This window comes from Rana temporaria, chromosome 1 (assembly GCF_905171775.1).
Source record: "Rana temporaria chromosome 1, aRanTem1.1, whole genome shotgun sequence".
Taxonomy (NCBI): domain Eukaryota; kingdom Metazoa; phylum Chordata; class Amphibia; order Anura; family Ranidae; genus Rana; species Rana temporaria.
In genome coordinates, this window is record NC_053489.1 from 524,269,677 (window position 1) to 524,290,689 (window position 21,013).

At 43.5% G+C, this 21,013-nt stretch overlaps 1 protein-coding gene across 2 annotated transcripts in view; it reads right to left on the reverse strand.

The window, feature by feature from the left end:
• The window catches only part of LRBA (LPS responsive beige-like anchor protein), a 789,979-nt gene extending 769,926 nt beyond the window's left edge, over nucleotides 1-20,053 (reverse strand). For both annotated transcript variants that reach the window (XM_040331890.1, XM_040331889.1), the window contains exon 1: nucleotides 19,633-20,053. In XM_040331890.1, coding sequence (XP_040187824.1) covers nucleotides 19,633-19,833 — 201 coding nt within the window. In that variant the 5' untranslated portion in view covers nucleotides 19,834-20,053. The remainder of the gene's footprint in view (nucleotides 1-19,632) is intronic.
• Between the last annotated feature and the right edge of the window lie 960 nt (nucleotides 20,054-21,013).

Sequence of the window (21,013 nt, forward strand, 5' to 3'; positions counted from 1 at the left end):
CTGTGTTTACACACAGCTCTCCCCTTTTTTCAGCTCCGGGGACCAATCGCAGGACTCCTGCAGCGATCGGGTCCGCGGGTCACGGAGCTTCGGACCGGGTCGCGGGAGCGCGCCCACGACCGGGCACTTAAAGAGGACGTACCTGTAAGTGCTTGTGCCCAGCCGTGCCAGGAGGCGGTCCTTAAGTGGTTAAAGAGGACCTGTCACACACCTTTCCTATTACAAGGGATGTTTACATTCCTTGTAATAGGAATAAAAAAAGTGATAAAAATTTAAAAAAAGCGTAAAAAATGAAGTAAAATAGTAAAAAAATAAAATAAAATAAAAAAACGCCCCGGTCCGCGATAGCTCGCGCTCAGAAGCGACCGCCCACGTATGTAAACGTTGTTCAAACCACATATGTGAGGTATCGCCGCGTGCGCTAGAGCGTGTGCAACAATTCTAGCACTAGACCGCCTCTGAAACTTGTCAATTTTTTCAAAGCGTCGCCTATGGAGATTTTTAGGTTAGGATGAAGGAAAAAAGCTGGGACAGCCGCACTCCAAAAAAACTCCTCCTTTAATTAAAAATTACAAAATACATGCCACAGCAAAAAACAGCACAACAAAAGAAAAGCTGACGTTTCGCACTATGCCTTAGTGCTTCTTCATAGCCTATGAAGAAGCACTAAGGCATAGTGCGAAACGTCAGCTTTTCTTTTGTTGTGCGGTTTTTTGCTGTGGCATGTATTTAGTGATTTTTAATTAAAGGAGGAGTTTTTTTTGGAGTGCGGCTGTCCCAGCTTTTTTCCTTCATCCTAGCCTGCATTTTGATTGCACTGCCTGCACCCTTGGCTCGGACCACAGAATCAGATTACCTGGTTCTCTTTGAGCGGTTACCCACTCTCTCATTTCATTATGGAGATTTTTAAGTAACAAAGTTTGGCGCCATTTCATGAGTGTGCGCAATTTTAAAGCGTGACATGTTAGGTATCCATTTACTCTGTGTAACATCATCTTTCATATTTAAAAAAAAAAAATTGGGCTAACTTTACAGTTCTGTTATTTTTTAATTAATGAAACCATTTATTAAAAAAAAAAAAAAAAAAAAAAAAAAATTTACTTGGCGTAACATTATCTTTCACAATATAAAAAAAATTGGGATAACTTTACTGTTGTCTTATTTTTTTATTAAAAAAGGTGTAATTTTTTCCCAAAAAACTGCGCTTGTAAGACCGCTGCGCAAATACGGCGTGATAGAAAGTATTGTAACGAACGCCATTTTATTCTCTAGGGTGTTAGAATTAAAAATATATATATATATATATATATATATATATATATATATATATATATATATATATATATATATATATATATATATATATATATATATATATATATATATATATATATATATATATATATATATATATATATAAATAATGTTTGGGGGTTCTAATTAGAGGGAAGGAGATGGCAGTGAAAATGACACACATTAGAATTGATGTTTAACTTGTAATGCCAACGGCCACCACCAGATGGCGCAGGTCACAGAAGGAAGAGCTTGGGACTTCACAAGGCCGCAAAGCTGCGGCCTCAATTACCGGCCGTCACAGGCCCAGGAGGTGGGGGCACACGGAGACACAGGATCCTGTGCCTCCGTGCGCCCCCACCGCTCGATAGCGGCGGGCCGCGGCGGCCGGTAATTGAGGCCGCAAAGCTGCGGCCTCAATTACCGGCGGGTGCCCGGTCACAGTTTGTCGCAATTGCGACCTGGCGCCCGGATATTGTCGACCCCTGAAATACAGGGAAAGATAAAAAGTTGCAATGACCGCCATTTTATTCCCTAGGGTGTCTGCTAAAAATTATATATATATATATATATATATATATGTTTGGGGGTTCTGAGTAATTTTCTAGCAAAATAATGATGATTTGTACATGTAGGAGAGAAGTACCAGAACAGGCCCGGTATGGAGGTGGGTATAAAAGTCCTGTATTGAAGGGGTTAATAAAAACATAAAAAAAAAAAAAGTTTCAATTATTGTATAGGATACAATTAAAGTGCAGCCAACCTTACTGTCACTTTCTCCTATATAATTCACTGCTCCGTGCAGCAATTGTATAAGGCTATATAAAAGTTTACATACTGTAAACACCCACTAGCCCAAAACTGGTCTGTGGTCACCCTTGCCATTAAAACATATACAGGGAGTGCAGAATTATTAGGCAAGTTGTATTTTTGAGGATTAATTTTATTATTGAACAACAACCATGTTCTCAATAAACCCAAAAAACTCATTAATATCAAAGCTGAATATTTTTGGAAGTAGTTTTTAGTTTGTTTTTAGTTTTAGCTATTTTAGGGGGATATCTGTGTGTGCAGGTGACTATTACTGTGCATACTTATTAGGCAACTTAACAAAAAACAAATATATACCCATTTCAATTATTTATTTTTACCAGTGAAACCAATATAACATCTCAACATTCACAAATATACATTTCTGACATTCAAAAACAAAACAAAAACAAATCAGTGACCAATATAGCCACCTTTCTTTGCATGGACACTCAAAAGCCTGCCATCCATGGATTCTGACAGTGTTTTGATCTGTTCACCATCAACATTGCGTGCAGCAGCAACCACAGCCTCCCAGACACTGTTCAGAGAGGTGTACTGTTTTCCCTCCTTGTAAATCTCACATTTGATGATGGACCACAGGTTCTCAATGGGGTTCAGATCAGGTGAACAAGGAGGCCATGTCATTGGTTTTTCTTCTTTTATACCCTTTCTTGCCAGCCACGCTGTGGAGTACTTGGACGCGTGTGATGGAGCATTGTCCTGCATGAAAATCATGTTTTTCTTGAAGGATGCAGACTTCTTCCTGTACCACTGCTTGAAGAAGGTGTCTTCCAGAAACTGGCAGTAGGACTGGGAGTTAAGCTTGACTCCATCCTCAACCCGAAAAGGCCCCACAAGCTCATCTTTGATGATACCAGCCCAAACCAGTACTCCACCTCCACCTTGCTGGCGTCCGAGTCGGACTGGAGCTCTCTGCCCTTTACCAATCCAGCCACGGGCCCATCCATCTGGCCCATCAAGACTCACTCTCATTTCATCAGTCCATAAAACCTTAGAAAAATCAGTCTTGAGATATTTCTTGGCCCAGTCTCGACGTTTCAGCTTGTGTGTCTTGTTCAGTGGTGGTCTTGTTCAGCCTTTCTTACCTTGGCCATGTCTCTGAGTATTGCACACTTTGTGCTTTTGGGCACTCCAGTGATGTTGCAGCTCTGAAATATGGCCAAACTGGTGGCAAGTGGCATCTTGGCAGCTGCACGCTTGACTTTTCTCAGTTCATGGGCAGTTATTTTGCACCTTGGTTTTTCCACACGCTTCTTGCGACCCTGTTAACTATTTTGAATGAAACGCTTGATTGTTCGATGATCACGCTTCAGAAGCTTTGCAATTTTAAGAGTGCTGCATCCCTCTGCAAGATATCTCACTATTTTTGACTTTTCTGAGCCTGTCAAGTCCTTCTTTTGACCCATTTTGCCAAAGGAAAGGAAGTTGCCTAATTATGCACACCTGATATAGGGTGTTGATGTCATTAGACCACACCCCTTCTCATTACAGAGATGCACATCACCTAATATGCTATATTGGTAGTAGGCTTTCGAGCCTATACAGCTTGGAGTAGGACAACATGCATAAAGAGGATGATGTGGTCAAAATACGCATTTGCCTAATAATTCTGCACTCCCTGTATATGCATGCATTCTACGTGTCTATCATGCACTAGCCACCTGATATTCAAACTACATCTCACAATGGGCATATATCCCAACCCAGCTGATGTGCTGCTTTCTGCTGGTGGCAATGTCTTGTTTTGCTTTGGGAGTTGCGATGTCTATCAAGGGGGGCTTCATGTGCCCCGCTAGCCCATTTGGGCATGGGGGGCCACATACACATCGGCGCCATGCTCATGCGTCAGCTCCGTGACGTCTGCGATTTTGCAGCATCGCTGTGGCTGGAATCATTATACCATCGAGATGACCCGGGGGAGTGTTTGGGCCTGTGCACCACCTCTTGACAGTGGGCGGTCCCCTGCACTCGCTTCCCAGTGATCCACACATGGCGTTGGGGGCGGAGCCTCTCGAGTTCTTCCAGGGGTATTTATTGGAGGTGTGGCACAGCATGGATTTCACTTTCTGCTTTCTTTCACTGAGGTCAGACACACCAATGCAGGTCTCCTATTGGAACCCATTCCCTCCAGACTTTCTTCACTCACAGGTACACATTATATGTTTGCATATGACTCCTTTGGAGCATTCACCTGCAGCTTGTTTTTCACTATAGGCCTCGTACAGACGACCGAACATGTCTGCTGAAACTGGTCTGCTGACCAGTTTCAGCAGACATGTTCGGTCGTGTGTACGGCCGACCGGACAGGTTTCCAGCGGACATTTGTCCACCCGACCGTTTTCGAGCGCACATATGTTTCTTAGCATGCTAAGAAACATGTCCGCTGGAATCCTGTCCGTCGGGCATGTTCGGTCGTCTGTACAGACTCACCGTACATGTCCGAGCGGCCGCCATCCCTCGCATGCGTCGAATCACTTTGACGCATGCGTGGAAGCATTGACCTTCCAGCGTCGCGCACGTTGCCACGTCACCGCGCTGTCTGTCCGCGCGGATTTCTGTCTGATGGTGTGTACAACCATCAGACAGAAATCTCCGAGGGGACATGTCCGCTGAAACCGGTCCGGCGGACCGTTTTCAGCGGACTGTCCCCTCGTCTGTACAAGGCCATAGTCTTCACTAGGGTTGTCCCAATACCACTTTTTTGAGACCGAGTACAAGTACTGATACTTTTTTTTTTCCCCCCCAAGTACTCGCCGATACCGAATACCGATACTTTTTTTAATGTCATGTGATAGTGGCTTTTTTTTTATTATTATTATTTACATTTTTTTTTTTTTATTATTTATTGCAAAAAAAATTCTGTTGGGGGGGCTTTGGTGAGATATCAGGGGTCTTAACAGACCTCTGACATCTCCCCTTTAAGACAGAGAAAGGGACTAGGGATACAGGTTCCCCAGTCCCTTTCTCAGCAGCATCAGCTGAAATGAATGGACAGGAGACAGAGGCTCCTGTCCATTCATAAACTGAAGCATCGTAAACACAGGTTACGATGCTTCAGTTATGTGAATGGACAGAGTCAGTGGCTCCTACCTCCGCTCTCCATCCTGACGAGGACAGAGGGAGTGGAGGAGGAAATGGAGGGGAAACATAACGCAGAGGGGGACACGGGACACGCAGCATGGAGGGGGGGAGCAGCATCACGGAGGAGGACAACACAAAGCATGGATGAGGACATGAAGAAAGCAGGATCACAGAGGGGGACACTGAGCGCGGAAAGCAGCATCACCATACATTCGCACTCTAATTTTCCCCTACTCTTACCTGATGTTTCCTTCATCATACCAGCCAGTTTTGGGCATTTTTCTCACCACTTTCTCCTTCAGATTCTATGTTCCTACTATCCTTGGCTCAGGTCTTTCATCTATCTATCTATATATACACATACGTTTTTGTATGCTTACCTACCTTACCATTTCAATTATCTATGTACACATTACATGTTTGCATATGACTTACTTGGAGCATTTACCTGTAGCCTGTTACTTCATTACCATCTTCACCACACACCTCCACTCTATTTCACTCTCACTCTCCTTCTCTCTCATCTGAATTGTTTTTCTTTCATCACACCAGCCAATTTCCTGCCATCTTTCACCATATTCCCCTTCAGTCTCTATGCTCGAACCACTTTTGGCTCAGGTCCTTCTTCTACATATAGATATACATGCGTTTTTGTACGCTTACCTACCTTATTACTAACTAGCCAATATACATATTTATGTTTAGAGACAATACTCCTTATGGACCCATTGAGACTCTTGGGGATGCACAAATTCTATCCATGATGTGTCATGGATAGAATATATAGATACATACATACATATACATATCAAGGGCCCCCCTTACCCTGTGCCCTTTATATCATACTACATACTTTATACTTTCATTTTAGGTATACCACAAGCATCTACCCCTGAAGAGCGAGCTAAGCTTCACGAAACGCGCCGGGTATACACTTGATGCCTGTGTGTTTTTTTTTAATATGTACAGTTACTTGTAATATCATTTTACCTATTTTCTGTATGAATTGGCTTATGTTCATGACATTAAAGTGGGGGTTCACCCTAAAAAAATATATATTTTTTTCTAACATGCCATCTAGCATACTAGCGCGAGCTACAGTATGCCTTTATTTATTTTTTTAAAACGGTCAACCGATAAGTTGTACTGCATACAGAATGCATTATTTACATATCCGGAAATACAGTGAAGCACACATACAGCTCAGTACACCATTCAAACATGTCAGTAAGTGCCTGAGATCTAGAGAAAGTCTAAGAAGCAATGCCTCATGGGACATGTAGTCCTGGGCAGGAAGCAAGTGGTTCTAAAAAGGCAGAATTTTTTTTTTTACCTTGCTATAGGGACACTCTATACTATAATTTGCAGCTTGCTATTGGGTCACTCTGAAAACAGGAGGAGCCAGAAGCGTCAGTGAGGGACCCCAGAAGAGGAGAACCAGGGCTGCTCTGTGCAAAATCATTACACAGGAGCAGGCAAGTATAACATGTTTTTTTTTCTCTTTAAAACAAACACCACACGCACACACAATATCCATTTCATATCCATGAAAAAAAAAAAGAAGAAAATTATGTTATATAAAAATTTTCCCCATGTCACAATACTGAAGAAATTACACTTTGTAAAGTAGCGAGTGCACAGCTTTTATAAAACTGTGTAAATCCCCTCAAAATAACTCAACACACAGCCATTAATGTCTAAACCGCTGACAACAAAAGTTAGTACACCCCTACATGAAAATGTCCACATTGGGCCCAAAGTGTAAATATTTTGTGTGGCCACCATTATTTTCCAGCACTGCCTTAACCCTCTTGGGCATGGAGTTCACCAGAGCTTCACAGGTTGCCAATGGAGTCCTCTTCCACTCCTCCATGAAGAGATAACGGAGCTGGTGGATGTTAGAGACCTTGCGCTCCTACACCTTCTGTTTGAGGAAGCCCCACAGATGTTTAATAGGGTTTAGGGCTGGATACATGCTTGGCCAGTCCATCACCTTTACCCTCAGCTTCTTTAGAAAGGCAGTGGTCATCTTGGAGGTGTGTTTGGGGTCGTTATGTTGGCATACTGCTCTGCGGCCCAGTCTCTGAAGGTAGGGGGATCAGGCTCTGCTTCAGTATGTCACAGTACATGTTGGCATTCATGGTTCCCTCAATGAACTGTAGCTCCCCAGTGTCGGCAGCACTCATGCAGCCCTAGACCATGACACTCCATCCACCATGCTTGACTGTAAGCAAGACACACTTGTCTTTGTACTCCTCACCTGGTTGCCATCAAACACACTTGACACCATCCGAACCAAATAAGTTTATCTTGGTTTCATCAGACCGCAGGAAATGGTTCCAGTAATCCATGTCCTTAGTCTGCTTGTCTTCAGCAAACTGTTTGTGGTCTTTCTTGTGCATCAGCTTTAGAAGAGGCTTCCTTCTGGGTCAACAGCCATGAAGACCAATTTGATGCAGTGTGCAGCATATGGTCTGAGCATTGACAGGCTGACCCTCCACCCCCTTCAACCTCTGCAGCAATGCTGGCAGCACTCATACGTCCATTTCCCAAAGACAACCTCTGCATACGACGCTGAGCACGTGTACTCAACTTCTTTGGTAGACCATGACAAGGCCTGTTCTGAGTGGAACCTGTCCTGTTAAACAGCTGTAGGGTCTTGGCCACCATGCTGCAGCTCAGTTTCAGGGTCTCGGCAATCTTCTTATAGCCTAGGACAGGGATCCTCAAACTATGGCCCTCCAGCTGTTGCGGAACAACACATCCCATGAGGCATTGTAAAACTGACATTCACAGACATGACTAGGCATTATGGTAATTGTAGTTCCTGAACAACTGGAGGGCCATAGTTTGAAGACCCATGGCCTAGGCCATCTTCATGAAGAACAACAATTCTTTTTTTCAGATCCCCAGAGAGCTCTTTGCCATGAGGTGCCATGTTGAACTTTCAGTGACCAGTATGAGAGAGATAACACCAAATTTAACACACTTGAGACCCTGTATTACTAACAAGTCACATGACAACGGCAAGGGAAAATGGCCAATTGGGCCCAATCTGGACATTTTCACTTAGGGGTGTACTTACTTTTATTGCCAGAGGTTTAGACATGAATGGCTGTGCGAGTTATTTTGAGGGGACAGCAAATTTACACTGTTACACAAGCTTTACACTCATTACTTTGCATTGTAGTAGTCATTTCTTCGGTGTTGTCACATAAAAAGATAATAAAATATTTACAAAAACGTGTGGGGTGTACTCACTTTTGTGAGATACTGAATTACACACACACACACACACACACACAGCGGGACGCCCCTCGCACTGCAAAGATTAAATGCTTGTTTATTACGGATAGCGAGAGACAGTTGAACTTAACAAATCCTTTACTCTAGGTTGTGGGCAATCCCTCTGTGTCTTCATGCACAGTAAAGGGCTACTAGCCATGCATTGTACTTGAGGATATCAGAGTCTGCGATTGGTCATCGCAAACCTTTCCTCTAAGGCCCTCCAGTCTTACAGCTTGGGGGGGGGGGGGCGGGATGACACCTGTGGGAGTGAAAGATTAGGCAATTTTTGCAACCAACAGGAAAAACAAGTTGGACATCTATAAAGGGAAAACAATAGTGTATAATGCCAGAGTTGTGATGATTCCATTGAGAAAAAGGGTGGCTGATGTAATGTCAATATATTATCCGCTTGATATTTTTAAGCACAAACAGAATAGGATAATAAAATTAAAAATAAACAAGGAAAATCAATAAATATGAATTCAATTAGAAACACAGCAGCTCAATAGATTTTTAAACCCGACATCAATCACATCTCCGTTGATTGCACCTCCACATTTCTATTCCACCATTCTTTTCATAGTAGATGCTGTTCTAATTTTCACAATACAAAAGCAGTCCTCGGTTGACAAAACAGCATCCCACCATCCCGTGTGCATGAAGCCCAATGCCACGTACACGATCATTTTTAAAAAATGTAAAAAATGAAGTTTTTTAAAAATGGCATTTAAAACGATCGTGTGTGGGCTTCAGAGAATTTTTCGGGTTCTGAAAAACGACAAAAAATAAAAAAAAAATTATTCGAACATGCTCTATTTTTCCATGACGTTTTAAACGTTGTCGTTTTTCAGGTTGTAAAAAATGATGGTGTGTCGGCTTTAACGACGTGAAAAACCTGCACATGCTCAGAAGCAAGTTATAAGACGGGAGCACTTGTTCTGGTAAAACTACCGTTCGTAATGGAGTAAGCACATTCATCACGCTGTAACAGACTCAAAAGCACGAATCGTCTTTTACCAACACAAAATCAGCTAAAGCAGCCCAAAGGGTGCACGTCATGGAATGAAACTTCCCCTTTAGTCTCCATTCACATCTAGGCGACAAAACGCCCCGACGCCGGACGCTTGTGCCGCTAGAGGGGGAAATTCCCATTGCTGTCTATGGAGATGGTTCACATCTCATAGACGCCGTACGCCTGTCGCCTGAAAAAAAGTCCCGGACCCTTTTTTTCAGGCGACATTGGCGTTCGCCCATTGACAGCAATGGAAAGAATTTGAAAAAAAATAAAAAGATACACACTATCCGCGGCAAAATACGCCGGCGTTGCTTGTCGCGGAGATGTGAATGGAGCCTTATAGTGCCGTCGTACGTATAATACCTGCCCGCAGCATGTGTACCCCCTCCCCGGGTGCTGCCACAACAGCAACAGGGGAAACTAAAAACCCAGCACAGCCATTGGGGTTTTACCAACCCTCAATCACAAGTGTAAATGAAGCCTTAAACTGAAAGACAAATTTTACCAAAATTGACATACATAACACTCCAATGAGGAGAGGGCCGGAGGGGGGGCGTGCCGAGTTCTGAAGTTGGCGGCAAGGTAACCCCCTTGGGAAAGAGCTTCCCAGGGGGGATAGCTGATGCGGGTAGGAACCGAGACAGCCACTGAGGGACCCCAGAAGACGAGGATCAGGGCCACTGTGTGCAAAACAAGCTGAACAGCGGAGGTAAGAGTCGGTTCACACTAGGGCGACACGACTTCCAGCGCGACTTTCAGAGGCGACTGACACGACTTGAGCATGAACCACAGGGCGATCTGGGGCGATTTACAACACGACTTGAAGTCGTCTCCAGGACAGGAGACTTTCCAGTGGCCAATCAAACAACAATCAGCTCTAGGGGAGGGAGGGGTTTGCCTGAGAAATGCATGTTATCTTCCTAGAAAGTCGCTTCAGTTAAGACAATGATCAGACTTGGATCAGACTTGGATCAGACTTCCATTGAAATCAATGGGTACAAATCGACCTACAAGTCGAATTGAAGTAGTACAGGAACTTCTTTTGAAGTCGGAGCGACTCGAGTCGTGTGTATTAAAACCGCTCCCATTCACTTGCATGGTTTTTCTCGACAGCGCGACTTGGGGCGACTTCAAGTCGGATCCCAAGTCGCCCCAGTGTGAACCGCCTCTAAGTATGACATGTTTGTTATAAAAATAAAAAAAAACACACACACACACCTATAGTACCCCTTTAAGCAGTTACACAAAAAAACTCTTCTACAGTCTTTTTTTTTTTTTTTTTTTTTTACCATTACTTGAATAAAAGGCAGGGTCGATTGTACAGCTTCTACCAACTACTGAGGTGCAAAGTCCAAGACACACAATGCAGCATTGGTTGACAATTATTTCAAATGTCACAATTATTTGCCACACAGCTGAAAGTGGTTGTAATTTTTGGACATGAAATATGAGCAAAACATAGTGTGTCTCAAAAAGGCTTCTTTCACACGAGGCGGTCTCCGTCGCTACAGAGTCCGCCAGCTCCCGCCAGATCAGCGGAGATCTCTCCGCTGAGCCGGCGGATGACAATACCCTCTCTGCTCACTGAGCTAGGGAGGGGGCTTGTGCAGCACCGCTGTCTCCTATGGAGAGATCTGATGAAAACGGACAACATGTCCATTTTCATCAGATCTCACCCGATCCGCCATGGACGGATGGGGACATATCACCATACGTCGGATTTTGGCGGATCTAGTCTGCTGTCAGCGGACATGTCTCCGCTGTCATCCAACGCTCCATAGGATTGCATGGAGCGGCCATTCAGGTCCGCCGACAAAACTGACAGGTGGACCTCAACGGTCCGGCCGTGTGAAAGAGACTTTAAAAGCACCAAGTGTCACTTTTGTCTGCTGCTTCGTTCTGCTGCTATCAGTATGAATCACTTCAGACAAGTTTTCCTGATACCAAAAGAAAAATGGTGACATCAATGGTAAGTGTCAGTCTCCACTGTTTGAATTTTATCATAAGTAAAGATCGTAGCATGACTAAGCAAAAGAGAAAAGGCTTTTGTAGCTTAGGACCGAGCCTTCATACATTGGGGATCCCTTCACAAGAGCAGCCAGGAGGCAGTAAAAACAGATCTGCACTTTTACTGCCGTTTTTATATTGGATGCTGAATTTATTGTGGTATAGTTCCACAATGCAAAACTGCCACACACAGCTGCTGCAGGACAGAGATGACAGTTGCTCTTTGAAATTTAAAAAATGAGTCGATTAAAATCAAGCCTTTTTACTAGCGATTTAAATAGACTTGATAAAAACAAATCTACCTTGGCCTTAGCATTTCTGAAATACTCCCCTATGCTGAGATACTGCAACTTGGCATGTGGCTGGCTGCTATTCTTTTCTACCAAAAAACACTCAATGTATCACAGCACATGTACCATAGTATAAACTGTGTCAGATAAGTGCTTTAAATCTGCCAATAACAAAATGTTTAAACTTTTTAATGGTGTTTTACTAATAGGAGCTCCAATGTACATACAAATGGGCATTTCACAGCCAGCTCCGCAATGCACTTTCTAAATAGACCAGCACCCTCTTATGACGTGATGTGTCCCAGGAGATTATGAGCCAGGCGAAGTGGGGGGGCATAGCTGCCAGAAATGGGTTCCTGGTCTCAGCCGCCAGACCTTGCCGGAAAGAAGTCTCCCGCGCATGCGCGGGAGTGACGACATCGCCGCGCCAGCCACTCACAGCGCCGGAGCAGCGATACCCGGACATCTCCCTCATCGTAGACCAGGTAAGTTCCCCACGTCTCGTTCCAAGGTAAGTATTTCATGCTGTGCATACTAGCTCTTAATGGCTTTTGCCTTTCAGGTAGGTTTAAAAAAAAAGAAAAAAAAAAAAACACACAGCAGCGGGTTTACTACTGCTTTAAATATATCTGTGCGTGCAGCCTAAAGATGTTCACTCAGTCAATTACAAAATTAAAAACAGAAAACAATGAAAATATCCCGATTAACTCCTCCCATACCCCCCCCCCCCCCACCTCCGAGATTGTGCTTTACATGTCACACATCTCATCTAAGCTTTAAATTATGCTTTTATCTTTTGCACTGTATATGCTGTATGCTTTAGGGCACATGCACACAAGTAATAAAATGCAAGGTAGAGCACACAGTTTTGTATTCAACTCTATGCAGCGGTTATTTACCCTGTGCACATGTAAACGTTTGTGCTGCACGCCATTGACCATCGCCGCTACTGCTGACATGTACATATCAACAATTTGTAACATTATTGATAATGACATGTTGGCCCTATATGTGTCATTCATGCAGTGGTGCATGTCGTGTTCAACTAACTTACCGTTATTACTATGCTCGGGTGTACAGTGCAGCTGTGTCTCCCAGGCACAGAAATATGACTCCATGACACCATGTGCATGATGCCTTAGATATCTAAAATACTGAAAAAAAAATTCTTATGTTCCGTTGAATGCAAATTTCCTCTTGGTGCTACACTTACTTCCCACATCCCAAACATATATTCAAGGTCAATATGCCCCCTTCACTTTCATTGCATTGCATTGATAGAAGGAAAGACAGACCCTTGAGCCAATATCTGGGGGCTTACCATTGCTCTGGCCTGTGCAAAGCCACATAGTGTCCTACAGTGTAAGTCACACCAGAAACTAGTCTTCATATTAGAATAGTGGGAATGATAAGAAACCCTTGTTAGGTTTTACTACAGCCCATCACTCGGAGAGATTTTCCCTCACTTTCTGTCACCATTACAACACGATTACTATAGAGCAATTGAGAGAAAGTCTGCAACAGGAACACAAAAATAAATCACAACAGGGGGTTACAGCCATCTGCCACTATACTAAAAATAAAATATGTATAATTCTCTCTCAGTTGGAGGTTTCACCTCACTTCCTCCCTGATAAATGCTTGTCAATAGGACAGGAAGTAAGGGGAAATGTGTCTAATGGAACCCCAATCTGTGTGGAGATACACGCCAACTGTCACCATTATATATAGGGTTGTCGCGATAACACTTTAAGACCGAGTACAAGTACCGATACTTTTTTTCCCCCCCAAGTACTCGCCGATACCGAATACCGATACTTTTTTTTAATCTCATGTGACAGCAGCACATGTGTCAGTAGTTTTTTTTTTTTTTATCTTAAACAATTTGTTTTTAATTTTTTACAATATTTATTTATTTATTTATTTATTTATAATGCTTTCTTTTTTTTAAGGGGGGGGGGGGTGGACCGTGTCAGTGTGTTTTTTCTTTTATTTTATTTTTTGTATTTTCTACAATAATTTTTTTATTCTTTTTTTTTTATTCTTAATTTTGGGGGGCTTTGGTGAGATATCAGGGGTCTTAACAGACCTCTGACATCTTCCCTTTGAGACAGAGAAAGGGACTAGGGACACATGTTCCCCAGTCCCTTTCTCAGCAGCATCAGCTGTGCTGAAAATGAATGGAGTGAAGACAGCGTCTTCTCTTCACTCATAAACTGAAACATTGTAATCACAGTTTACGATGTTTCAGTTTTGTGAATGGACCGAGTCCGTGATCACAGACTCTGGCCATTCGGAGCAGTAAGGAGCCGAATTTACCGGCTCCTACCCCGGTCTCCATCCTGACAGTTCCAGGGGGTGGAGGAGGAGCACGGAAGGGGCGGGATACACAGAGGAATACACTATATAGCGTGATTGGTGCCTGTAACTTCCCCATGCACTAATCACCCCTGACAGTACAAGTGTCGGGTGAAGCATCGGGAGCATTTGCCCGAGTACAAGTACTCGGGCAAATGCTTGGTATCGGTCCCGATACCGAGACTAGTATCAGTATCGGGACAACCCTAATTATATAGATTGATATATCTTTATTTATATGACAAATAATTACTTGTGTAATCATTTATTTTGGTTGTATTTATATTAGCAACTTAGGCCTAGATCACACTGGCATTAAAAGCAGGCATTTGAGGGGCATTTTTAACACTCCTTAAATGCCTATGCAGTTGATGTGAACAGCACCAAGCACTGTACATATTATTAAAACATGAAGCGTTAAGGTTACTTCACTTCAAATTTGACGCTTTGAAGCATTGCAACTCCTTCCCCTCAAGTCTATGGTAACGCACTGCAAAAACAGGCTGGCAAGCACTTGCAGCGTGTTAGTACATTACAGTTGTTAATGGGCGTTTGCGGTGCGGTTTTAATGCATGTCACTCACATTGTATAGGGTGTTTGGGGGAGCGTTTTTAATGCTCATTAAACGCACCTAATAAAGATGTATAAACACTATAGGCGCGTTTGATAAGCATCAATATTTTGAGCCCTTAAGCAGTGCTTTTGCTTATAACCCCACTTGCCGACCACCCTATAGCAGTTTTACTTCTACAGGGCGGCCACGCTGTGCAGGATGACATACATACATACATGATCCTGCCCTTGCGGGTATCGGACGCGATCCAGTGTCTGCCATCAGCCGCTGATGGTTCAGTACACATGCAGAAAGGCGATCTGCCTATGTAACAACGTAGATCGCCATTCTGTCAGTAAGGAAGGCATAGCTCCTGTGTTCCTACAAAGCAGGGACACTGATCTATGCCTTCCCCTAGTAAAAATAAATAAAAATTACATAAAAATATATTCCATAGTTTGTAGACGCTATAAACTTAATATGCTTCTTGGGATTTTTTCCTTACCAAAAGAAATCTCTATTTGTAGGAGGGGGGGGGGGGGGGTAACCCACATATTTATTTGGGTACATCGTCACACGGCCACACAATTGTCAGATAAAGTAACGCAGTGCCATATCTCAGAAAACGGCCTAGTCAGAAAAGGGGGTAAATCTTCCAGAGCTGAAGTGATTATACAGTAGATCTATTTTAGTAATCTGCTGCAAAATGTATACCAAGACCCCATACACACAATTAGATTTTCTGCAGATTTTTCTCTTCGGATTTACCAAAAACCATATAATAGGAGGTCAAATCTTAAGAGCCGGTTCACACAGGGGCGACTCAGCCGCCTGACAAGTCGCGTCCCGTTCAATGGAACTGTTCTAATAGGAGAGACTCAAGTCGCTCAGACTTATAAAAAGGTTCCTGTACGACTTTGGGGGCGACTTACATTGACTTCAATACAGAAGTCATTTTGCAAGTCGCCTCTGAAGTCGTCTTGAGATCGCCTTGCCGAGTCACCCCCAAAGTCGTGCCGCTCCAGTGTGAACCCGGTCTAAGGGTTTGGATGCAATCCAGCAGGCCCTTGCACTACATGGTTTTGGTAAATCTGAAGACAAAAATCTGCAGAAAATCCAAAGGTCTGTATGGGGCCTTAGAGTGTATATATGGTTCCTATATTTGTAAATACATTGTTAAAATAGATTGTCATGTGGTAACAAAACAAGAGTTATTTCAGACTCACTATATCCCTTCCACCTGTATGGAGACAGGTAGGGGACTCCTGTAGAAGAATGACAAGCCATCTATTCCTGCAACAGCGATTTTTAACAAGGTACTGCATTGTGAAAGATGAAACTATGTCCACAAATGTAGTTATACACGCACCTCACACAGATACAATGTGTTCATAATTTAAATGCTGCACTCCCCAAGCTGAGCTTGCAATGAGCAAGAAAAGAACTAAAAAGTTACATGTTAGTTCTGTTCAAATCAAGTAGCAACATGAACGGCAAGCCCTGTGTATCAAGTCACTTACCCAACAGTAAGATGTGTTAACAATGAACTAGCACCTGCCCACACATGGGACATGAATCTACACTTCCTGGACAGCATGACATTGTAAAAAAATCCATCAATCAGGCCTAGAAAATATCTGAACGGATAAGAAATGATAAAAAAGGAGGGAACTGTTTCCTCTAGGAATCGATAACACAAAGCCATGGGGTCATCATTACATATTTGTCCCTGTAGGAGATATACCTATGAAGCACCTGCTGTGAAATGTATCCATACACCTGTTGTGCTGGAAAAGCCTCAGGCAAAATAACTCGCTTCAAGACGAACACTTTGTAAGTGATCCACCTGATGCCTCCCTAGTGTACAATATGGCCTATTTCTAGCTCCATCGTGACCAAACCGCAAAATTAAATCTACCAGATTACCAAATATGTTCTACTGTCACACTGACTGGCATTCTTTAATGATTTGATTTTCATCATATGATAAAAGAATAGTTTACTAACTCATTGAGGCTTGGTTCACACTTATGCAGGTTGCAGGTGCATTTTGTGTTTTTCAACACTCGCTTTTGATTCATTGAAATCTATGGAACCGAAAACAAAAAAAAAAAAAAACACACAGGAAAAAAGTCCCCAGCCCTTTCCATAAAATACACCGATGTGAACAACATCCATAGGAAACCATGTTAAATGAACTGTAGTGTGTTAATGCAAAACTGAAAATGCACAAAAAAAAAAAAATGCATAGGTGTGAACCAGGCCTTAGGATAAATAAACTATGCAGCATGCAAGCGTATCTTCCCGTATAAAGCTACAGCAGGAAAGTTGCAGTGTCTACATAGGGTGCATGGAGTCTCATAGCAACCCATCACTTGGTTAATGGTTATGACTAAAGCAAACTAAAACCTCATTGACTGTTCTGAGTGGAGTGAAGCTGGCCATAGACATCAGAGAGAGCAGTCAGATCAGGCAAACCCATGGTGTATTTTGTCATAAACAGAACTATTGAGTCATATGAAAAACAGACCAAGAGGGAAACTGTCACTTTACGTCTAGGAGAGCGATTACCAATACCCTCTGCACATAACCACGGAGTATTTTATCAAATAACAAATAAAATGCATTTAAAGGGGTTGTAAAGGTAAAAAAAAAAAAAAAATCCTAAATAGCTTCCTTTACCTTAGTGCAGTCCTCCTTCACTTACATTATCCTTTCATTTTGCTTTTAAATGTCCTTATTTCTTCTGAGAAATCCTCACTTCCTGTTCTTCTGCCTTGCGTGGAGTGACGTGCTGGCCCCCTCCCTTGGACTACAGGAGAGTCAGGACGCTCTCTGCATTGCAGATAAAGGAGCTGTATGTTAGTGGGCATCCTGACTCTCCTGCAGTCCAAGGGAGTCTTTTACTATCATCAAATCAGCTAAAGCAGCCCAAAGGGTGGCGTCATCCGAATGGAACTTCCCCTTTATAGTGCCGTCGTACGTCACCGCGCTTTGCTAGATAATTTTTTTTTTAACGATTGTGTGTAGGCAAGGCCGTTTTAATGATGAAGTTTAAAAAAACGTCGTTTTTTCTAGAGCCTGAAAAACGTCATTTTTTCCAACCCAAAAAATGATCGTGTGTACGCGGCATTACAGACAGAAGAACAGGAAGTGAGCATTTCTCAGAAGAGATAAGGACATTTAAAAGCAAAATGGAAGGATGAGGTAAGTGAAGGAGGACTGCACTAAGGGAAAGGAAGCCATTTAGGAAAAAAAATGTTTTACCTTTACAACCCCTTTAAGAAACAGCCTAACTGACTGACGTGTACTGTGGCTACCTACTATGTCCTGTCGGAGGCTGTTCTGCCCAGTGGGTGCCTACCAGCTACTGTGTCCTGGCCTTTGCTTACTTTGTTCTATTAGTGGCTGCCGTGGCCTGTTTGTGCCTACTGGCTTCCATGTTTTGCGTGGTGCCTCCCAGATGCCCTGTCATATGAGTGCCCACTTTTTCCTTGTAGCAATTGCCATGCATTGCTGATGCCTAGTGGCTGACATGTCCTATTGGTGTCTGTTCTGTCATGTCACTGACTGCCCTGGCCTATATGTGCCTCCTGTCCTCTCAAAATAATTTACTACAGTCATACACCCCAGAGCAATGTAGCATGAAACTGGCATGTAAATAAATGTGCTTTCTTTTCTCTCTGTGAAAAATTTTGAACAGTTTGGTTTGTAACAAATTCATTACTGCTTTTTTTGCATATATATATATATATTATATATTTAAAATAATCTCTCTCTTTGTAATTGAGAGAATTTTAAATGTACGTGTGTGTGTAATTTTTTTAATATATATATATATATATATATATATATATATATATATATATATATATATATATATTACACACACACATAAAATAATCAATCTCTCTCTCTCTCTCACAAAGAAAGAGATTATTTTAAATATATATATATATATATATATATATATATATATATATATATATAATTTTTTTTTTTTTTTTTTATTACACACACACACACAAAAAGGCAGTAATGAATTTGTTACAAACGGTTCAACATTTTTCACAGAGAGAAAAGAAAGCACATTTATTTACATGCCAGTTTCATGCTATGTTGCTCTGGGGTGTATGACTGTAGTAAATATTTTGCAAGGACAGGGAGGACAGCAGGCACATATAGGCCAGGGCAGTCAGTGACATGACAGAGCAGACACCAATAGGACATGTCGGCCACTAGGCATCAGCAAGGCATGGCAATTGCTAAAAGGAAAAAGCGGGCACTCAAATGACAGGGCATCTGAGAGGCACCACACAAAACATGGGAGCCAGTAGGCACAAACAGGCCACGGCAGCCACTGAGAGAACAAAGTAAGCAAAGGTCACAACTCAGGCTGGGCACTGACAGGACACAGTGGCTAGTTGGCAGCCTCCAACAGGACATAGTAGGTATAGGTCAGTCAGTGGGCACCCACAAGACAGGGCAGAGAGGCTGAGAGGCACCCACTTAAAATCAGCCTGTGATGGGGCACAGCAGGCATGCACAGGGCAAGACAGAAAGTGGGCACACACACACTGCAGTCAGTGAGTACCCAAAGGACTGGGCAAAATAAATTAGGCATCTACAAAACAAGGCAGTCAATGGTGATTTAAAGGACAAAGCAGGATACCTACTGACAAGACATGGAAGCTGCCCATCTAAAGGCAGCCTCTGATGGGGCAGCGCAGACACCCATATGGCAAAATAGCCAGGGGGCACACCCCCATCCCCAGGACAGGGCAGCTATCAGGCACGACCCAGGGCAGTCATTAGGCACACCCCCCAGGACAGGACAGTGTAGTTGTGATGTGTAGTGCAAGTGAATGGATAGCCAGCCGTCCAATCAGGGCTGACTTCCTCTCCTGACTCACCAGGTTGAACACGGTGTCCACCAGGTCTCTGGTGGTGACTTCCCCGACCTCCAGCAATCCAGTGAGCACAGCGAACTTCATGCGGATCCCTCGTATGGGCACCCCTGGGCCTAGAGCCATGGCTCCCCCGGGGTCGGGGCCCTCTGCTGGCGCTCTCCTCTCATCACCTGTTGTCTGCACCTGTCTCTCCTGGCTGGACATGGCTCTGTGCAGGAGCACACAGGGCCCGTCGTGCCTGTGTGAGAAGGGAGCGGGCTCCTGCGGTCCTGTGTTGGCAGAGCTGGGCACACAAGCTGACCGGCACTGTCCTCTGTACACCGACAACTCCTCCTGTCAGGTGCGCCCTCACCAACCCCCCACTCACTCGCTGCAGCGTCCTAGGAAGTGGCAACACGTCTCCGCCCTCCGTGCCATACTATTGGTGGCTGTCACTGCTGTTCAGCATACCATTGGATGCCAGTCGCGGGCTCTTACCAGAGCCTAGCTCCTATTGGTGCGCCGTGTTCCTGTACTTCTGGCAATGTGATTGGACGGGGTTGTGCGCCGCGGAGACCCCTCCTATTCGCAGGTAGAAGGAATGGCATCACATGGGAGGGGAGCCGGTCAGCCTCACCTGGCGCCATGTGACCCGGGGGCCACACCGGGGATGGGGCAGGGCCACAGCAGGCCGCCATCTCTTCACACAGCTGGGAGGGCACCGCATGGATTATTGCCATAGGATAATGTGCTCTGCTAAAGCACTGTGTATTATAAACAATTGTGTTTCACAAATCAGCATTTTCATTCAGGAAAACGTTTTTGAACACATAAGAAAGAAAAATGTATGTATGGAAATGAGCCGCTTTAGGTCATTGCGGGGCTTTTATAAAACAAAGTTCAGTATGCTACATTATTATTTACACACAGATAGGCCGCAACACACCGCAAAGCCATAAGGATGCAATATATAAACAATAATATAGTAGCCGAGGACCAATGGAGGAGCATATAGATACAAGGAAAACACTGCGTATACAAAAAACAGGAATTGTATTATAACATTCAATAAAAACGCAAAACAAACAGTAAAATACAGGCATACCCCACTTTTAAGTACACAATGGGGACCAGAGCATGTATGTAAAACGAAAATGTACTTAAAGTGAAACAATACCTTTTTTCACTTCTAGGGTGTAGTGGGGGGTCAGGAACTGTAGTTAAGGTCCCAGGGTCTGTATTGGGGGTGTCAGGGGCACCCCGGAACAGGGCGGGCCATGCTCTCGGAGCTTCAGCTCCTTCTACTGCGGCTGCAAAATGTCTGTACAGTACTTGTAAGGCACTTTACATACACTCACGGGTATGTCCTTACTCGCGAGTGTATGTAAAGTGAGTGTACTTAAAG